The 19,706-nt window shown below is 40.4% G+C and overlaps 1 protein-coding gene and 1 long non-coding RNA gene across 2 annotated transcripts in view; one reads left to right on the top strand and one right to left on the bottom strand.

The window, feature by feature from the left end:
- The window catches only part of LOC147141856 (uncharacterized), a 77,177-nt gene that overhangs the window by 36,576 nt on the left and 20,895 nt on the right, over window positions 1-19,706 (bottom strand). The gene's annotated exons all lie outside the window — the stretch shown is intronic.
- On the top strand, window positions 2,781-12,114 carry mims2 (mitochondrial inner membrane scaffold 2). Its single transcript, XM_086041723.1, has 3 exons — window positions 2,781-3,278; window positions 6,633-6,832; window positions 10,529-12,114. Exons 1-3 carry the CDS (start codon window positions 2,967-2,969, stop codon window positions 10,743-10,745), a joined length of 729 nt encoding a protein of 242 aa, XP_085897849.1. The 5' UTR covers window positions 2,781-2,966; the 3' UTR covers window positions 10,746-12,114.

Here is a 19,706-nt window from a genome sequence, read left to right as displayed (position 1 = left end):
TCCTCCTCCCCCCTCCTGCTCCTCCTCCTCCTCCACCTCACCGAAGGCCCACGTGGATCAGCGCCAGTGTGAGAGCAAAGCCAAGTAGATGGCATAGCGTTCGGCGCCAGGAGTTGTTTGGACTCCTGACCACCGAATGGATGACCGGATGAGAAGAAGGTTCTCACAAGTCTAAATGACGTGAATGGCAACTCTCAACCCTGAAGGATGACCTGGGTGGTGGGGGTGGACGGTGGGGTTGCAAGGTCAGGGGAGGGTATCACAGTAGCAATTGAACATCCTGCTGGAATAACATAAAGGTGTGGAGAAATGAACGAGAACATTTCCCCACTTCTGCAACACAGAGCTTCACTGTCTTTTTTAAGATGCCCCAGTTATTACTTCTCTCTCATTCAGTGTCCAAAAGCGGCATGCCTCAGTAATACTCTTTCATCTTCAGACAAATTAAGTCATGAAAATAGACAGCACAGTGGTGCATTTTGTTAGTATGTCTGCTTCACAGTTGGGGATCTGGATTTGAATCTCTGTTTGCAGTTGCATGTCACAATGACATATTCCGAAAACATCCATGTTATGTTAAAGTTAAAAAAATATTTTACAATGGTGTATTCTATGCACCCCCACTAGTTTGAACACGGTACTCTGCTTAAAAATCCACCTGTTCATCCTGATCCATCTCAGGGGGCTGCCATTTTGCCTTGGACTGACAGTTGCTGTCGACTGATAATGACATCACAGCGCCGGAGAGCTCAGGTAACGAGCGGTTTGGTCATGTGACGTCCGCAAACTGAACACTCAGGCATATGATGTCATTTGCAGGCATAATGGCTGCCCCCTGACATGGAGAAAACAATGTGTCTTTTTCTGCTTAATTCATATCCCACAAATGCAATATTAATCGGAGGGACGTGTTGAGACGAGTGGGTGCATAGTGGGGATGTCACGATAAGATCATGATCACATTATTGTGGAGAGTTTGGCGATATATGAAAAGGTCACGATACTGCATAAAAGCTCAGGATATTGTAAAAAAAAAAAAAAAAAGGGCTTATATTATGAAAGAAATATATATGTATATATATTATGTTTTTGTACATAATAACAGTATTAACGAAGAAATAGGCTTGGCCAGTCATACGTCAAATTGAACTGCACTAATAAACTAACCACCAGGGGGTGCTGGAACTGCACAAATGGAAAACAACTTGCACTTTTAAACAGTTTTGTTGCAATTAATATCGTGAGATAACGGCAACGATATTTTGTCCTTGCCCTTTAATGGAATAGGTTCCAGTTATCCAAGCACTGTAGAAAGTAAATGAATGTTTGCCTGTGAATGACTAGCAACTAGTCCATGCCGTGGTGATGAATATACTAGCAAGGGTGGCGTGAGCTGGGGCATTTGAACAGGACGAATAATCAAAATTGGCTGATTTCAACAAGGCTCAGGAAAAAAAAAGAGGGTGAAAAGTGTGCTATGATGATTGATTTGTGTGCTATTTTGACAAGCTAGAAATTGTAAAAGTGCATAATATGTCTACTTTTAAGAATGCATGAATACAAAAAAAGTGATGTGAGGCAGACCAATATTGAAAAAGAGATTTTTCATTAATTTTTCAGAAAATGTTTTGTTGTACTTTGTGTAAAAATAATAAAGTGAAAAAAAAGTTTTTGTTTTTTTTTGCTTTATTTCGAACATACAAGAAAATAATAAATAAAAATAAAATAAGAAAAAAAAAAGTGTAATTTAAGTGCATACAAAAAGACATATATTACATGTTCGAAAAGGAGTAGGAAGAAGTACGGTATATGTATACTTTTATATTCCTACCCCTTTTATCTCCATTTTATCAACAAGATATTACAATACTTTTCCAATTTTCCGCTAATTCTATAACAAGAAATAGTATTATATATAATAGAACCTACAGGCAATACACTTCCATATCCACTACCGATTACTATATTATTAAATGCTGTTAAGTGTAGTTCACTATTCAATTGTACTGGATTCTGTTAATACGGATTGGTTCACCTATTAGAAATATAGGTAAATGGGTTTACATAATGACACAAGAACGATAGTAATAATAGCAGTAATGATAATACAACCAGACAGTAATGATCATAATATATATATATATATATAATAATAATATATCATATGTATATATATGTAATAATATCATAATAATTCTACAACTCTATCAGCCCCTCTTCATCTTTATATATTATATATTTCGTTTTGAACTGGTGTATGTATGGGCATTGTTGTAGATCAGTATTCAGCTTATAACATAGTTATACTCCACATATAGATGCGGTATTCAAACTGGTGTTACAGATGGATCAAGTGGCTGGAAGGGGGTTCTAAATGACCCCCCCCCCCCCCACACACACACACACACACGCACACGCGTGTTATACTGGGGCACGTGCAGGGGTCTACCAACGCCTCTGTTTACAACCTGTTTTTGGATGAACCTGGAACTTTGCAGTGGTGTGTTGTTTTTTTTAAATCAACATTCAAGCTTATAAATTTCATTAGAGCAGTTAGACATGGCACAAAGTACACTTCTCTTTTTGTCACTTGATTCTCACGCATGCGCAAATGAGATCTGCAAATCGCTTATTCTAATCTGTGAAGTTGTACTAGTGCTTTATGTGACGCGAAATGCAGCGGCGCCTCCTAGAGGCCGCTGTTAACAACGCATGTTACATACGTCTCACACCGCGTGCTTTGTTCTTTTGACGGGAGCTTCCTCCAGGCCAGTCTGCGGTTGCGCGGCCTGCCTGTCAGCAAGCTCTCTGCTGGTGGGGTGGAGGCAACCAGTCAGCAGAAGGTGGTGGTGGGCGGGGGGGGGTCAACCGTCAGCATGTTTGGACCTTCACTTTTTGTTATCTCGCGCTACTAACGTAAACATTTTGGACTACGCTAAACTCGCTTTGAGGGCGGCACGACAGCCATGTTTCTGAGTCGTGCTACGAGGACGACGGCGCGTGTGCTACGCCACTCACACTCCAGCCCTTTGACGTTAACGAGGGGCTTTTACCGGGACCGGACCCGCTGTATGGTCTCGAAGCTCGCACACTTCGCGGGACGACGACCCGAGCCGTACCACCACCACGGTTTGCTAATCACAGACTGGGGACACTTGAGGCGCCGCGGCGGCCTGGCGGAGCCGGTGCTTTTGTTTTCAATTAATAACCGCGGGCTATCTTCCGCGGCGGCTGCCCCAAAGAAGACAGCCGACATGGACGACAAGAACAAGACGGAGGTATTGTAACCACCATGCTGCTGCGTAATGGTGCACCCAAGGAGGAAGAAGGGGAGGGTGTCAGAGTACAGTGAGAGAGTACTGTACCTTCACTTTACGTCATTAAAACGTCTCTGTGCCGCACATGCGCACTGCTCATCAACCGGCAGGTGTTTTCACGTCACACCTGCCAATGTATTCCACTAAATGGAACACAGATTGAAGAAGTCCCGTTTCCTTTTCTTCCTGTTTTTTTTTGTGTCATAATCTTGACATAACTTTAAACGAGTAGAAAAGACAGTTGCACACCACTAAACGTTTCATAATGCACTGTTTTTGAGTGTTAAGGAGTAGAGTGAACCATTGCTTGGGTCCAACCCCAGCGCAAACAAAACAATTCCAATGGAACAATGGAAAGGGCTTGGAAACCCGTTTAAAATGACATTTTAAAAATAAATTATTATAAATTATATCGAGTATTTAAGAAATTACTGGGGTTTTTTTTTAAATAATGTAGTTGACAGCATTTTTAATGATAGGTATCTTCCTGTTATGTTTATGTCTTTGGTGCACCAAAAATGTTCAAGGGTCAGTGTGACCCACTGCATGTTAATCCATAAAAAAATGCTGTCTAAATTAATTAACAAGTGACCTAACGAGCTAGCTCGGTAATGTAGCTGACTGACGAATAGCAACTTTTAAAGTAACCTTCATTCATTTTACAATTGCAGCTTGATTGGTAATAAGTGATTAGTTTAGCTTGGAATAACACATAAGAGCTGAAAAAATACACCTCTGTATCGATATATTTCACTACATTTTCTACACAACATTTTCAATACACTGGTACATCCATGTTGGGTCCAATGAGACGTCATGTGTGCATATCACTGCTGGACAATCGACACACTGAACAATGAGGAGGACAAAAAGAAATACAATGCCATAATGCAGTGCAAAAATTTGCAAGGGGTCGACTAGAAATGGCAAACAAGCTGCACACCGGCATGTTATTCCACAATTTATACAAAAAGTATAAATTGGAAAGGCAGACACGTTTTTTTTGGTTTCACCATTTCGGGGACAACAAGTTATTTACAGTTGGGGAGGAGACACGCCCCGCAGGTGACATTAAAAACACCTTGCTGAGTATTTTTAGCGAGCCAGAGGCGGGCTGACCTGCGCAAGGGATGATCTGTACTTCCTCTGAGTCTTGACCCTTCACAATCTCCTCAGGCGGAGGCTTGTGTGTTATGTCCATTAATGCACGCGGAAATGCATAATCATAAACAAAATTACTCATTCGCTGGCCAAGTAAAAGTCGAGCTAGCTGATTAACAAGCTGACGAACTAAGTCACTGACTAACAGCAACCTAAGGCTTTTTTCCTACTGTAAAATGGGTCAATTTGACTTTGACTTTTTTTAACCTCTTAAAACAGTTACTATTTAAAAATTACATTCCCTCTGTAAATAATTAAAACTTAACTGTCGACGATTCAAAAAATGGTGTACTGAACTTGAGTAATTAACAAACAAAACACCTTGTATTAATTCAATTAACAACAACAATTTCAGAACAATGAATAAAAACAAGATAAAGCAAATGTTAGGCAACTGGCAGAAGGTTGTCTGCCTCAGGGTGGAGGTGTGCAAGCGAGTATGTGTGTGTCCCTCTGACTCGACTTATGTTTGTGAGGCGCTGTTATCAGTCACAGAGGTCCCAGTGTTCCTCCTCCCATATATCCGCCGTGGCCGCCTGCTCACATGACCCTCCCAATGCCGCTGCCCGCCCCCCTTTACTTTGAGTCTGGCCTCAGTGGCCTCTCTGAAAAGCAGAATGCCCGCTCCCTCGCCTACGCCGGCTTTCTCTCAATAGTGGTTTGTCGACAGGGCCGCCAAGCTCACCAATACGCACTATACCAGTGGTTTTCGCACCAAGACTCTCCTAATAAAATATTAAAAATACAAAATATTTAGCTCTCAAAGTGCCACCATCATGACCAACATTAAAATACCGTAGCATCATCACAAACGAGGAAGATTTTATTCCCTAAAACGGGTGGCCAACCACTCAAAGGCAAAGAGCCACAATGTGAACTGTTACTGCAAAAGAGCCACAGCATAGATATGCATGCACACCTACACTGCTCCCTCGCAGCCTCTCCCTCCCTAACACTCGTTTGCATGTTTTGACAAACTCGCGTTCGCAAGATGATTCGAGTGCATCATAAATTTTGGAAACAACAATGTGTATTTTTCTGCCTGGCCTTTAAGTGAACAACCTGTGTTTGAGAAGTTCATTCCTGGTGTTAAAATGGAAGGAACTCAAGTGCCGCTGAAGATTGAAGCCTTGAAAGGTCCTAATGAAGCCCAGGCAGAATGCCATTAGGTATTTGATAGGCCAACATTACTCAACTTTTTTTTCTCCCTTCCAAGTCATTTGCGCCGAAGTGCATGCGCGTGGTATGCAGGCACTTGGTCCCTTGATGAGCGAATGTAATTCGCTCCATCACCGCATTCAAACGAACCCTCACACACTCACTGTATTGCACACTTTGTGTAAAATAGAAATCAGCAACTTGGTTTGGCGGTGGGCCAAGGCTTTCCTAACGATCCTCTCGCGGGCCGAAATTATATTTTCATCAGACAAACCTGCTGAAACAATATCAAAAGCTCACAGTTTGCTTTTATCATTGTACTGCTGTCACTGTATGATATTTATTGCAATATCGTGGGAAAGCTCACAGCACTGCAGTAAGCCTCACTGTAGTGCTGGAAAGTTCACGGTACACGGTCTGCTTACTAATTTGACAGTGTCATATTTCTTATAGCATTTGAAATTTGATTCTGCCAAATGACAGTGATTCGTTCGCTTATCAAGTCAGAAATACAGGAACACTCTCAATAAAGGCAACACAGGTATTAAAAGCCAAGTAACAAATAAAATAATGACCTTATTAGGTTCTTTTTCTGTGCATAATGAGTTGCTTAAATTTGGAGGGTAATTTATCTCTAATGTGTGTTGTCCGAGGCAAGGGATGGAAGTCCGTCAAAGCGGAGGTCTCCACAACACGTACCCGCTCCACACCAGACGACGGCACGTCACAATTGGCATACGTGAGCCGTCTCGCCCGGAGATTGAATGAAAGCCACACAAGGGACTTGAGGCCGCTAAATACGTTGAAAGTGTCCATAATTAACGTGTGCTACAATTCACATAAATTCGATTTTTTTTTTTGAATCGGAAGATTCATGTAACATAACTCAGAGCGTACACGGCTGCGTTTTGTTTACATAACTCGCATCACTGAACAGATTGTGTTGCAGTTTTGAGTGTGCATTGTACTTATTGTGTTTCATTTCATCCCATCCAGGACGAGCGCAATCTAAAGGAAGCCCCACTAACTCCTCCACCTGGAGGGAAATCTCCCGGGGTACCTGAGTCGGAGGGAGATAAGCCCAACAAGACCCAGCAACTTAAAAAGGTCTTCAAGGAGTACGGAGCTGTGGGGGTCTCCTTCCACGTGGGGATCTCCCTCATATCTCTGGGAATGTTCTACCTTCTCATATCCAGGTGACAAAGTAACTTTCAGCATCTTCCAACAATTTCTCAGAAACACGCATTATATTCATACGTACTTCTTACTCCTTTTAAATATACTGATGATGGCGTTGATGTGACAAAACAGCAGATGTTTTTGCAAGAGAAGCAGGGTACACCCCTAAATGCTCGCCAGTCAATTGCAGGGCACAAAGACAACCATTCAAACTCACATTCACACCTACAGACGATTGAGAGTGACAAAACATTTCATGGTTTATTGTAAGGTAATACTGCAATCTAACATCCTTAACAGTCCTCATCTAATATGTCCACGCTTGTAATATTACTACTTTATTGGCGCTATTAACATATTTAGTTTTGTAACACTCCCAAGTCTATCCCTCAAAGAATGTATAACTTTCTCAAATATTGTCCTCAAATTTTTCCCTAAACATAAAAGCTTCTCTCCCCCCCAAAAAATACAAATTTTCTGTCTAGAAAAAAAAACTATTCTTGAAAAATACATCTTTTCTTAAAACAAAAATTATATATATATATATATATATATATATATATATGTGTTTGTATATATATATATATGTGTTTGTGTATATATATATGTGTGTTTGTGTATATATATATGTGTGTATATATATATATATGTATATGTGTGTATGTATGTATGTATATGTGTGTGTATGTATTATTTACAAAACAACTAGCTTTGAAAAAAATTCTCATGACACTGTTAAAAGAATAATGCTTCTCACAAGAAATTAACGTGTGCCTTTAAAAACATATATATATGAATGCACTTTTAGTCTAAAAAAATCCCCCTTTTTGTAAAATAAAATAAAAATTACCCCCTCCTGACTCATTCAATACCAGACATTTTCAGACCCTCTCTTACCCTAACGCTTGAAAAAAATATAAATAGGTTTCTGGGATGGAATGGCTGGACTGTGAAAAGACATGAATATGTCTTTGGGATTAAATGAGTTAAAAATGCATTTGATTTAATTTGTGATTACACAAAAAAATAATCAGAATACCATGTTAAGACTAGTGGGGGTGCATAGATCATATTACAAAGAAAATGTTTGACTTAACTTCCTCTTTCATGACTATTCTCATGGTGTAATGGTATCAAAATCTTTAATTTGTCATTTTGCACTTACAAGGTTAGACAAGTGCTTGGCTTGCATTTTGGGAAAAAAAAAGTCTTTAAAGCGCTTTTTAAATGAAGCAGTGTTTTGTGTAGTTTGCTTGCTACAAGGAGAGAATGAATCCTTCCAAAGCAAATGGCTCAAACATACTTTGAGTTGTTAATACAGCATATGACAGCAGGAAGTACAAAGTTCTGTGGGAAGTGGAAACATGCATAAAACTCGTGTTGCCTTTAAAAACAGCAACATTAAAAACGTCCTAAAGCTGTAGTTCTCAACTGCTGTAGTTCTCAACAGGACAGTGTATCATGAAATCCGACTTTGTTTCAGACTTAAGAGGACACGTGCGGAACCTACTAAAAGCTTTGCACTGAAGTTTTTTAATTGAATAACAGCAGTGCAAAACAGTAAAGCCTTTCAGCGTGTGTTGAGTGTGAAAGTTAGGCGGCGTGCCAGCAGCCATCACAGCGAAGAGATTTGCAGCAGATTAGCAGGGGAGCCCGCGGCCTTTGTCACACAGCTGATAATAAGCCTCCCATGGAAAAGACACTGTCGCCCGCAACCGTGTAGCATTATCACGCTCAACACTTTGCTGCCTTGTACTTGGCTGATTAAAGCTGGCTGAGTGCAGTCAGTTTGATAACGGTGAGGAGGCACTCACCCCTTTCGCGCAGCAATTCTGCAAATGGACACAACTGAACTGCCTTTTAAACAACCCACTGAAACAGGATATTGCCGCAACTGTGCTCCTTTCATACAGCGATTCAATGCGTCAGCTAACCCCCCCAAAAAATCAGGATTCCTCTCAAAGAACTTTTTGTAAATAAATAAAATAACTTTAATTTTTCTCCAAAACATCCTGCAATCAGATCATTAGGAAAAGAATAAAAATCCACCGTTTTCCTAGGGGTGGGGTGGGAAACATTAAAAACAAAAATAAAACACAAAAAAAACCCCCACTTTTTACACTAAATAAAATATACTTTTTACCTCTTAAAAATCCTATTTTCCCGACTCAAAAGTTCTCTCTCAGAAAAACATATTTTATTCTCTAACTATAACGACAAGGCATCCCCCAGTCAATTAGATGCATGATGACAGCTGGTGTGATCTATAAAATACTTATGGGTGGCAACAACTGCTTTCAATGTCTAATCTACAAAATATACATTTGAATAAATCTTTTTGGGGTGGAGGGGGAAATCAAAATTTTCGTTTCAAACAAGATTTTCCTCAGAAAATACAGAATTAGATGTGTAATGTATAAAGCATTTGTGGACACTCCAACTGCTTTCAACGCACATGGGCAGGTGAGTGCTGTGTGTTAAGACTTCCAACAGTGCGGAATCAATGTACAATGTGTCTTATGTCAAACATTACAAAAAGAATGGATAGATGGATTACCTTATTTTCCGGACTATAAATCACACTTTTTTTCATAGTTAGGCCGGGGGTGCGACTTATACTCTGGATCGACTTATGTGTGAAATTATTAACACATTACTGTCATGGATTGTTAGTGCTGACTTGTGACTTATGTTTTGCCTCCCTCTGCAGGCGCTTTAGCGCTAAAGCGCCTGCAGAGGGAGACAAAACATCATAAATACAAGTCAGCACTAACAAGCCATGACAATTACTTCTATATCATTTCACATGTTATTGTAACCAACATAAAGAAACATAAGCTACATCCTAAAAGCTATTAAAATGCATGAATAATTTAAACGGTTAAAGTCTAATGTTTTGTTAAACTAACAGGCCTTGCTAGTCGAGGAAGCCAGCTTATCCAAACAGCTAAACATTCACAAACAAACTCCAGGTGTGCAGCGAAGTTGCCTGTTTATATTGTGAAACTGCACAAGAAGCAGAAAATACTATCAATCTATGCATTACATACACATGTATTTTCATAGAAATGAACAAGATGAGCTCATGCTAACGATTAGCGATCGCGATTAGCATTATCGATAGCGATTAGTATGTTGAGTCAACAACCTACAATCATCCACAATTTAGCTCGTATATAAATGTCATTACACACAATTGTCTAAGTTACTTACAGACGATGGTTAAATAAGAACGAACCACAAACGGGCAGTTGCCTGCCTCTGGCTGGGGTATTGCATCATGCAGCCACACACGTAAGGAGGAGCACACTCAGCAGAGAGGAGAGGACATAACTACGACCAAATACATAAATACTTTTGAAGACTTGCAAACAGTCTACATGGTCGGGGATGAATAAAATACTTATTTAAGCGATCTACAATCGTTTTGGTGAGTTTAAAGTTATTTTACCGTAACTTTCTTGTATGCTACATGTAGCATCGTAGCTCGTGGAAATGATGTGTACTAAGCGCACAATTTCCTCCCAAAATGCGACTTATAATCCAGTGCGATTTATATATGTTTTTTTCCACTTTATTATGCATTTTATGGATGGTGCGACTTGTACTCGGAGCAACTTATAGTCCGGAAAATACGGTAGATGGTAGCTTGGAAAATGGTAGGGCCAAAGTGCGACGTACATGTAACCAGCTGTGTGCCTTCATCTCTCCAGCGGGATCGACATGGTGGCCGTGCTGAGCAAGCTGGGCTTCAGCGAGGCCATCATTCGCTCCAAGATGGCGGCAGGGACCAGCACGTTCGTCCTGGCCTACGCCGTCCACAAACTGTTTGCGCCCGTACGCATCAGCATCACGCTGGTGTCTGTGCCATTCATCGTGCGCCACTTCCGGAGGACGGGTCTCTTCAAGCCGCCGACGTCCGCGCCCTAATCAATGTCATGTGACTGTTGGCCGCCATATTGCTTTGGGCGGAGGGGGAGAACTTCAAACTTTTTGGACTGCTGTGACCTGAGTTTACAGAAACAATACTGAAGGGGGAAAAAAAAGATGTGACGGATGTCAGTGTAGTTGCGATCAGGGATCTTTTACTTTTTAGCTTTTTTTTTGTTTGTTCCTCAAATCTGTGAAGTTTCGTCAGGTCAGACACTTTCTGTAATGACTCAAATGACCTTCCATTTTCTCTCTTTCACTCTATTACATTTCCTCCCGTCGCATGTTAGTCTTTGTATCCAATTTATTTCTATTAAAAAAATACTTTAAAAGAATCTCAGTGAAAAATACACTTTTTTTAAATTATGAGAATTTAAAAAAATTTCCCATTGAAATAAAAGTCAGCATAAGGCACTTCCTTTCTGCATGAAAGAAATCTGTCTGGACAGCCTGCCTTCAACCGCGGCTTGGTTCAAAATGAACCGTGCAATCAAATTTATTTATTTGCTGTGACGTATTCTTCGTGAACAAACGTCACCCTTGGGCTGTGGAAGTCATCCTCATAAGATTTAAAATGCTGCGCGGGCGAGACGAATTTTTTCTTTCAGCATTGATCTCAGTTTGAAATGACCAGAAACCCCGGCAGCTGACGGCACTGGAAGAATTTATTTCAAAAGAACACGAGTTCGCCTTGCATCCCATGACTTCCACAAGTCGCTTTTCCAACATCAAGGCCACTCTTCTTTGATTGAGTCTTTCCACTGTCAGTCTGCTCAGGTGTACCCCGCCTCAGAAATGCGCTTGATGTGACATCAAGACTCATTAGCTAGTATGTCAGTGAGTCTTGACTTCGAGGCTAATAAAATCTACCATTTTTAACTCTCCTGTTTCCTAACATTCTACTCTTATTTTTTTAAAATTCTGTATAATCCGCTTCCCCCTATAAAAAAGCATTTATTGCTCTAAAATAAATCCACCTTTTGCCTACTAAAAGAATTTTTTTTCCTATTCATTTTCAAAAGTACTTTTTTAAATCCACTTTTTCTTTAAAATTACAAATTTAAATTTCTCTAAAAACAAAACTTTTCCCTCTGAATACAACTTGGTCTTTTCATCCTATAAAAAGTTTTCTCTAAAAAATGTGTTGTTACTTTTCTTTCCTCCAAAAACAAGTTTTTTTTTTCTCTCAACAGCGTCAAAAATTCTTCAAATTCTCTGTAAAAAAATCAGCCTTGAAAATGTTCTCTTGACTCTGTTTGGTCCCATTTTCTTTCTCCCGTGCATGTTCTGAATGAAACTGTTTTTGGGAGTGTATTTATATTTGGTTTTCTTGCATTTGATGCCACACAATAAATCATTGAGATTCTGACCAATGATGTCATCTGTTCGTACTGTTCACTTAAAGCCTAATATTAGTGAATGATCTTTGCAGACTATTTTAGCAGCTTTGAGGTCATCTTACGGTTTACAGCTCTCTGCACGCGTGACTGTTAAACCGGGAAGCTGGAAGAAAGGTGCAGCACTGGCAGAAATGGAAAAAAAGTGTGGACTAATACGGAAAACGTAATTTTAAAAGACAGGATATCATCTATTTGTTTCCTTCCCCTCAAATTGACAGCATACCGCAATCAACCCATTTGAATGCATAAACATCACACCTCAATAGATGCCTTAAAAATAATAGTAAAGGGTTAATGTCGCCACCTGGAAGCACCACCTATGATACTACCGTGTGATGGTAGATATAATTAACACAGGGCAGAGCAGACATGGCATCTGTAAAGCTGACATTTACATCCATTATCGATACCGCTTATCCTCACAAGGCTCGTGGGGCGTGCTGGAGCCTATCCCAGCTGTCTTCGGGCGGGGGACACCCTGAATTGGTTGCCAACCAATCGCTGGGCACACAGAGACAAACAAACATCCGCACTCACAATCACACTTAGGGGCAATTTAGAGTGTCCAATCAACCCACCATGCATGTTTTTGGAATGTGGGAGGAAACCGGAGTACCCGGAGAAAACCCACGCAGGCACGGGGAGAACATGCAAACTCCACACAGGGAGGCCGGAGCCGGGATTGAACCCACGACCTCCGAACTGTGAGGCGGATGTGAATGGGATTTAAAGCAACACTGTGTCAGATGTCAGTTTTTGTTGATTATGGCGGCGCCATGTGGACAAAAGCGGTAGTGTTTTGACAAAAGTCAACCACATTTCCCATGCGCTCCAGCGCATAGTGTCGTGAAATCCTGAGCTCTCGCTGGCCTGCAATTTGGACTGAATTACATTTCTATTTCCAGTGACTGTGTGAAAGATGAATAGCGATGAGGTAATGAATCGAATTTTGTTCAAACAATACTTTGTTTTTTTAGGGGGCTTCTTCCATGACACTAGTAATAGCGCGTAGACGTTCGAATCGACTTCCGTCCTTATAGCGAAAGTGAGCATGCCGTAAAGCAATTCAGAACATTTGTATTTTTTTTGTGTGCCAGGGTTGCTCCCATCCTCCTCAAAGTTGCTTAGTGCCGGTAAAAACTATGAAGACCCCCCAAGGGGCATGACGAAAGGCCCATTGAACTACTTGTAAGTCAATGAATCTGCATTACAATAGTATCACATTCATTATGCACAAATAGTTGGGTTTTATAGATTAATCTTACACAAACATAAGGGAAAATGAACCATGAAAAGACATTTTATTTATCAACTTCAGTTAGTTTTTAACTTACTACACACTTTGACTTGCAATATTTAAGCATTCTCCATGGTTTACTAAACTCTACCAATCAAGTGTGGCGTAAACAGTAAGTTATACTGTAAATCATTTCAACAGCAATGCATATAAAACCGTGGCTTTATTACTTAAATTCGTCATGATATATAAACCTGTGGACTGCATTTCTTAAGCGTATAATAATATAATAAAGCTAATGACGACCAAAATGAAGCAGAGTTTTTCTTTTTTCCCCAAATTGCAGCAATGAATTCCTCGGGCTGCAGTTTCTATTTTTAACCACACGGTGGTAATCCTGGACTACAAATGCAATTGTAGCCATTCTCAACACCAACTTAACATCTTGTCATTCAAGAACTCGTCGAAATAAACAACAAATTGACCAAAGAAGATGAAATGATTCACAGCAAAGGTGCGATACAACAACACGTGCAAAAAATCAGATAAACATAAAAATATTTCTGGGTCAATTTGATATGGGAGTATGTTCAATGATTCAAAAACAAATTGAAGAATTTTCATACCAAAACGCTACTTGTAACTACAGTATTTTTGTTTTAACCATTCTGTTAGGGTTGCTCCTTTGTCTTACAAAAACTGTACTGAAAATGGGTCAAAGTGACCCACTGAAAATAAATACATAATAAAAAATAAAATGAACATAAATAAAAAAAAAAAACTTGAAAATCAACATTAAAAGACATAAAGATAAAACAAGGCCAGCACAAGTTTTCTCCTTTTCTTAATATTTTTAGAATATTCAATGCGCATGTGACCCACACCACAGCATGTTTATTTACCATTCATTTAAAAATGTATAAAAACGAGGCCAACAGACATTTTTTCTTTTTTACCAACTAATTTTTTGTTACATGTTTTAGATGTTTTCTTTGATTTTTAAACTTTAAAGCAGGTCAATTTGATCCTCATTATAACAGTGTATCAACCCAAACATATTTTTTTCAACAATATGTTCCCAGCAGGCCCACTAGTAGAAATACTGCATTCTGATTAATATATTGTGGAATGAGTTAAGCAACAAAATCCACCCGTTTTTAGCCATCTCACAGGGCGGCCATTTTGTCATGTCTGTCAACTGAAAATGACATCACAACTACTCAGGGCACAGGTAACGACCAATCACGGCTCAGCTTAAGAAAACAGATCATGATAATAGTCATTCTTATTGGAACTCTTAACTTAAAGTATCTTCCATGTAAAAGAAAGCGAGTAAATTGAATTTACAGAATACATGCCACCTCTGCCTCAAAAACCCAGAATTTTCAACACCCATATTGCATATCACATATTTTTCCAATATCATGCAGCCCTACTTCCATCTTTGAAAATATTAGAACGCATAATAAATGGAAGGAGCTGAGGTGTCCAGATAAATTTGGGTGAAGATTGACGACAGTATTTTCGGGCGTTGTGTGATATTGCGCTTTCTTACGTAAAGCGTTTTAGACCATCCCCATATACAACCAAAATGTTAGAAAGAATACTGACTCATAATATCTGAAGTTAAGAGGATGCATATCGTTCAAGTGGAAGTCAACCCAAACATCACAACAACATAAGAATATCTTATATGCAATCCCACTAGAGCCGTCCCCTGAGATGGCTAAAAACGGGTGGATTTTGCTGCTTAACTCATATTTCATATTAATCATATTGCCTTGTTTCAACTCGTGGGCCTGCATAGAACTTATTCTTGAAAAAAAAATGTTTGTGTTGACTTCCCTGTTTAAGGTTCTTTTTGCTGCTCGGTGCTCTGGAGGAGGTCTTACAAAGACATTGTACATCTGTGAAAGTCCTGTCAAAACTCTATGTAGAATGACGCCATTTTTCATAACCAGAAAAGACAAAGCCATTTGTGAGCATGGGAGATTTTGTGCAAAGAGCTCATTGGACACGTATCTCATGGCACCACTGTAAAGGCAATTCTAATTCTATGTTTCACAGGGGCCGCCAATTACTTTTTTTTTTTTTTTTTTTTGCTATTTGCGGGAGGGCTGGCCCTTAGCCAAAAACAGCTTTCTGTAAATTGTGAAAATCTTGCAGCAGATGAAAATATTTCCAATTGACTAGAGATGCCACAAGATGGTGACAAAGCAATATATATTTTTTTCTAATTAGACAGATCTGACCAGAGCGTAAAAACAGAGAACTGTGAGATTTTCAACAAATAACGGAATTGGTTCTGCCTCCAAAAATCTGCAATGAGGCAAATTTGCAAATGCCGAATTCCGAATAGTTTACTTGACTGCCACTGAAACTTGTTTTTTAAGTGCAGAGTGTGGATTTCCTCCAGTAGACTTTTGCCCAGATGTTAATGAGAAATTGCAAAAAGGGGAAATTATGAGGACAAGAAAATCACTTACGCTTCCCATATGTTTAAGTAGCGCTGCATACATCAGCACTTGTCAGCACTCACCAGTACATTCACCGTGTGTGTGCGCGTACGTGAGATGGCGCTAATGCTGACGCTGTAGTCCGGAAGCACACATTTGCGCACCCCCTTGAACTCTTGAGACCGGGGAGGGGCCAGGGCATGCCTCTTCATTGAGCTGTGTATCACGAGTTGTTGTAGCCGCTGCGTGTGTGTGTTTTTGTCATTTTCACACGCGCGTATATGCAAATTGGGGCGGTGTGGACGGCAGAGAGCGGCGTGACCAAGAGCCGGGCGCACGTGGCAGGTAGCGGCTGGCTGGCTGGGAGCGCTGTCACCAATTTGTTCCTCGCCATAGGGGACATGCAGGGGATGGAGAGGCGATGGCAGTTCCTTATCCTCCTTGTGGCTAATGAGGCCTACACTTTCCCTTCTTCTCTCATGTGTGTGTGTGTGTGCGGGGGTGTGTGCGTGCGTGTTCAGTTTGTATCCATTTGTGTCGCACAGCTGCCATGGCTCTCCTTTCCCATGAACCTGAGTTGATGTCTGGGCACACACACAACTATGCACTTACTTCGCCTTATAACTTTTTTCTCACTGAATTATTTACACACGCGCGCACGCACGCACGCACCCACGCACACATACACGTTCAGATACAATACATTGCACTAGCTCAGGCGACCCATCAAATGTTGAAGTTGGGTGAAATACAAATTTGCTGGGAAAGAATCTTCCCATTATGTTTTGGGACCAATGCACCTAGTAAAAAAACAACATACAAGCCTAAACAACATGTAGCAACAACTGATGAAATGGGCTGATCCTTCGAACATCTCGTGGGTCAAATTGACCCATTACAGGGGTTTTCCTATCTTAAATTGAGGCAGATGTGGTACCATCCTGACCATGCGCCATGACGTGCATGTATTCTGCAAATTCAACTTTTACAGGGGACATATACTTTAAGTTAAGAGTTCTAACACGAATTAGTATTATCACATTAAAACATTCTTTTATTAAAATTGGGGCCACCATTTTTAAAGTATTACTGCAAAGAGCCACATTATACACATGGGCGCATATAAAATAAATCAGCATATACGGTCATAAAATATGCTCGTTCTTCTGTGCATTTGTGCTGGTGTTGCTGTTTTTGCTTTGTGTGTGTGTGGGATTGCCATTAAATTCAACAAAAACTGCGTTAAAACGTCCTGTGTTGAACTTCATTTTTTTTTTATTATGCTCTGATTTTTTCCCTCCCATTTTGAAAGTAAATTTGGTAGGCAACACTACTCAGCGTTTTTTTTTTCCCCTCAATCTTATTTTCGTCAAAGTGCATGCGCGAGATACACGTAGCCGGTACCTCGCTTGCCGAATGTAATCCGTTCAATCGCCGCGTTCAGACAACCTCTTTATCATAAGCGCAACAGCAACCCATATTTGGAAAGTCTGATGTACAGCCGAACAGGAAGTAAAGTGAGGCTTTTCCTACTGATTTAAAGAAATGTATATTTCATTGTTACAAAAGATAGCCCAGTATTTACTCATTAAAAAAAAAGGAAAATCAAGAGGAGACAAGAAGCACCTTTCCGTGTTAATACAGTAAATGCACTTTATTTATCAAGGCTTCCTCCATTGACCTCATGTCGTAACTTGTAAAGAAGTCCGCCAAAATAGCAGTAAATCGCTTGCAGAAACTCTCCTATTGGAAACACTCTCTGACTTCATGACGGCGCCGTCGTGAAGTAGAATATGTTTAAATCCGAGAGGGCAATTTATTGGTCACCACAGAGGAGAGGATCCACCACGCAACTTGTTGCTGCTGCGAAGCAAACTAGTTTGGCAGCGGCGTGGGTGTCATGTCACTTATGTGTGTGTGTGAAAGAAACCCACGCACGCACATATCACTTTCGCCGCCACTTTCCTGATTGATTTCGCAACACAATTAAATGCATCGTCTAGTTCCCTTTCTTGTAACAGGCAAATATCCATTATTGTCGCAAGTTGTTTTGATCATTGCTCGGCAGTAAAAACGCCGACCGTAATTGGCCATAAAAGGCAGAGGAAATTCCGCATTGCGGTGTCCTCGTCAGTATCAGCCGTAGCGACGCCCCCCCCCCGACTTAAGAGTGAAACTGCAACACATTTAAAAAAAAAAACGCCTGTGGGTTGCGCGCGAGTTGTAGGTACGTTCACTGCGGGTTACCGCCATGATTCTAAATTAACACCCGGCAAGCCGCAAAATACAGGTTAAAATTCATTTTGGCGGGTGTTGAAAAAAACTTAGTAGCCAGTTTGGCTGGTGATGTATGAGGCAATCGTGTCGCTCAGATGTTTTGTCCTTGCCTCGGTCATTTATACGACAGTTCATTTTTGTTCAAGAGTGCAAAGGTATCGTCGTTCAAAACTTTCCAAATACGTCTGTTTATTTTACTCATTTGCTAGCATGTGCATTTAATATTAGCATTACGCGACGGAGACAAGGTGACATGCGTTAAGAGTCAGTCATAGATGGATGTAACGGAATCCTGCCACCTTTCAAAATAAAATGTTTTTCAGCCTCGGAATAATAAAGAATACAGATTTTTACAGATATGTTTGCCATGGTATCGAGATACTTTATCCAAGTATAGTATCAAAGTCCAAATTTGGGTATAGTAACAACACTACTCGGAAATATTATCACATTTTTATCTCATTTCATCTCCCAAATTTGTTATGTTCAAGTCTTTATCGTTAGTGGACGAAGATGCTAGCCTAACACTGGCGAAGCAAAGTGGAGGGAAGAAGTCGGCAAAGGATTCAGCCATCCTTCCAAGTCTTGACTGCTCACTTTTACGCTTTAACACTCTTATCTTCTTTTTATTTTTTGGGCTCCTCTTCCAACTGTCACACTCGTAGTTTTTCCCTCTCTTTGCTCTCTTCCAGAGTTAAGTTTAGCAGGTGCGCTTGGCGGTGGCGTCGGCGTCATCCTTGGAGCACCTGTCAGCTGCCTGCCTTCATCACGACTGACGCGCCGCCACGGGGGCCGCCAGGAAAGTAAACCTGCAGACGCACTCCCCCATCCCTCACTATCAACAGCTGCATCGTATTATTTGAAAAACACTGATGCCAATCAACTTCCGCCCGAGAATATTTATTTATTCTGCTTGTCGCCCTCCTCCTCATCATTCTTCAGGATTCAGACGCTCACCTGATAATGTGAGCAATTATAATGGAGCAGGGAGGATGGAGAAGAAGTGGTAGGTTTTTTTTTTTTTCGGTAACTATGTCATAGTATTGTATAGAGTTTGATGTAGGAGTACTAGTATAGTCTAACTTTGACTCATATAAGTCAAAGTTAGTTTAGCAATATAATATAACAAACGGTAGAATACAGACAAACAATCACATTTACTCCACATAGAGATGTTCCTAAGATTGAAACATGGAATTCCTGACTGAGGAGGCAAGCTAACCACTGCTTCACTATGAACCAAATCAATAATTGACGTTAGCACAACAACTCAACTCAAATGAACGCCCGCCTATTCGTGATCAAACATTAGTGAGCTGGCCACTACTTGCATTTTTTTTTGGGGGGGACAACTTTTCCATCATTCACCTATTTACAACCTATTATTTTCAAACAAAACACAGATCCAAAAGATTAAATGCTAATGAATTATACTTTCTATGTAAATACAACTGACCTGTATTTAGGCAGTGATTCTTTTGCTTATCACCAGAGTTGGGCATTCCACCTAAGTGACGGACCGGTCCGTCCATCCGACTATGACGGACGCCCTTTTTGTAGGCGATAAACAATAGACGGGAAACTTAAAAAA

The sequence above is a fragment of the Filicampus tigris genome, chromosome 9, assembly GCF_054856515.1.
Source record: "Filicampus tigris isolate MCC_2025a chromosome 9, RoL_Ftig_1.0, whole genome shotgun sequence".
In the NCBI taxonomy this organism is placed as follows: domain Eukaryota; kingdom Metazoa; phylum Chordata; class Actinopteri; order Syngnathiformes; family Syngnathidae; genus Filicampus; species Filicampus tigris.
The sequence above is the reverse complement of the archived record's forward strand: the minus strand, read 5'-3'. Positions and strand labels throughout refer to the sequence as shown.

What these genes read in the sequence shown, in the direction of transcription:
- mims2 (XM_086041723.1), top strand. Translation starts at nt 2,967, where the DNA reads ATGTTTCTGAGTCGTGCTACGAGGACGACGGCGCGTGTGCTACGCCAC. An exon ending in ACGACAAGAACAAGACGGAG is followed by an intron (nt 3,279 to 6,632) that starts GTATTGTAACCA and finishes CATCCCATCCAG; the next exon opens with GACGAGCGCAATCTAAAGGA. An exon ending in TTCTACCTTCTCATATCCAG is followed by an intron (nt 6,833 to 10,528) that starts GTGACAAAGTAA and finishes TCATCTCTCCAG; the next exon opens with CGGGATCGACATGGTGGCCG.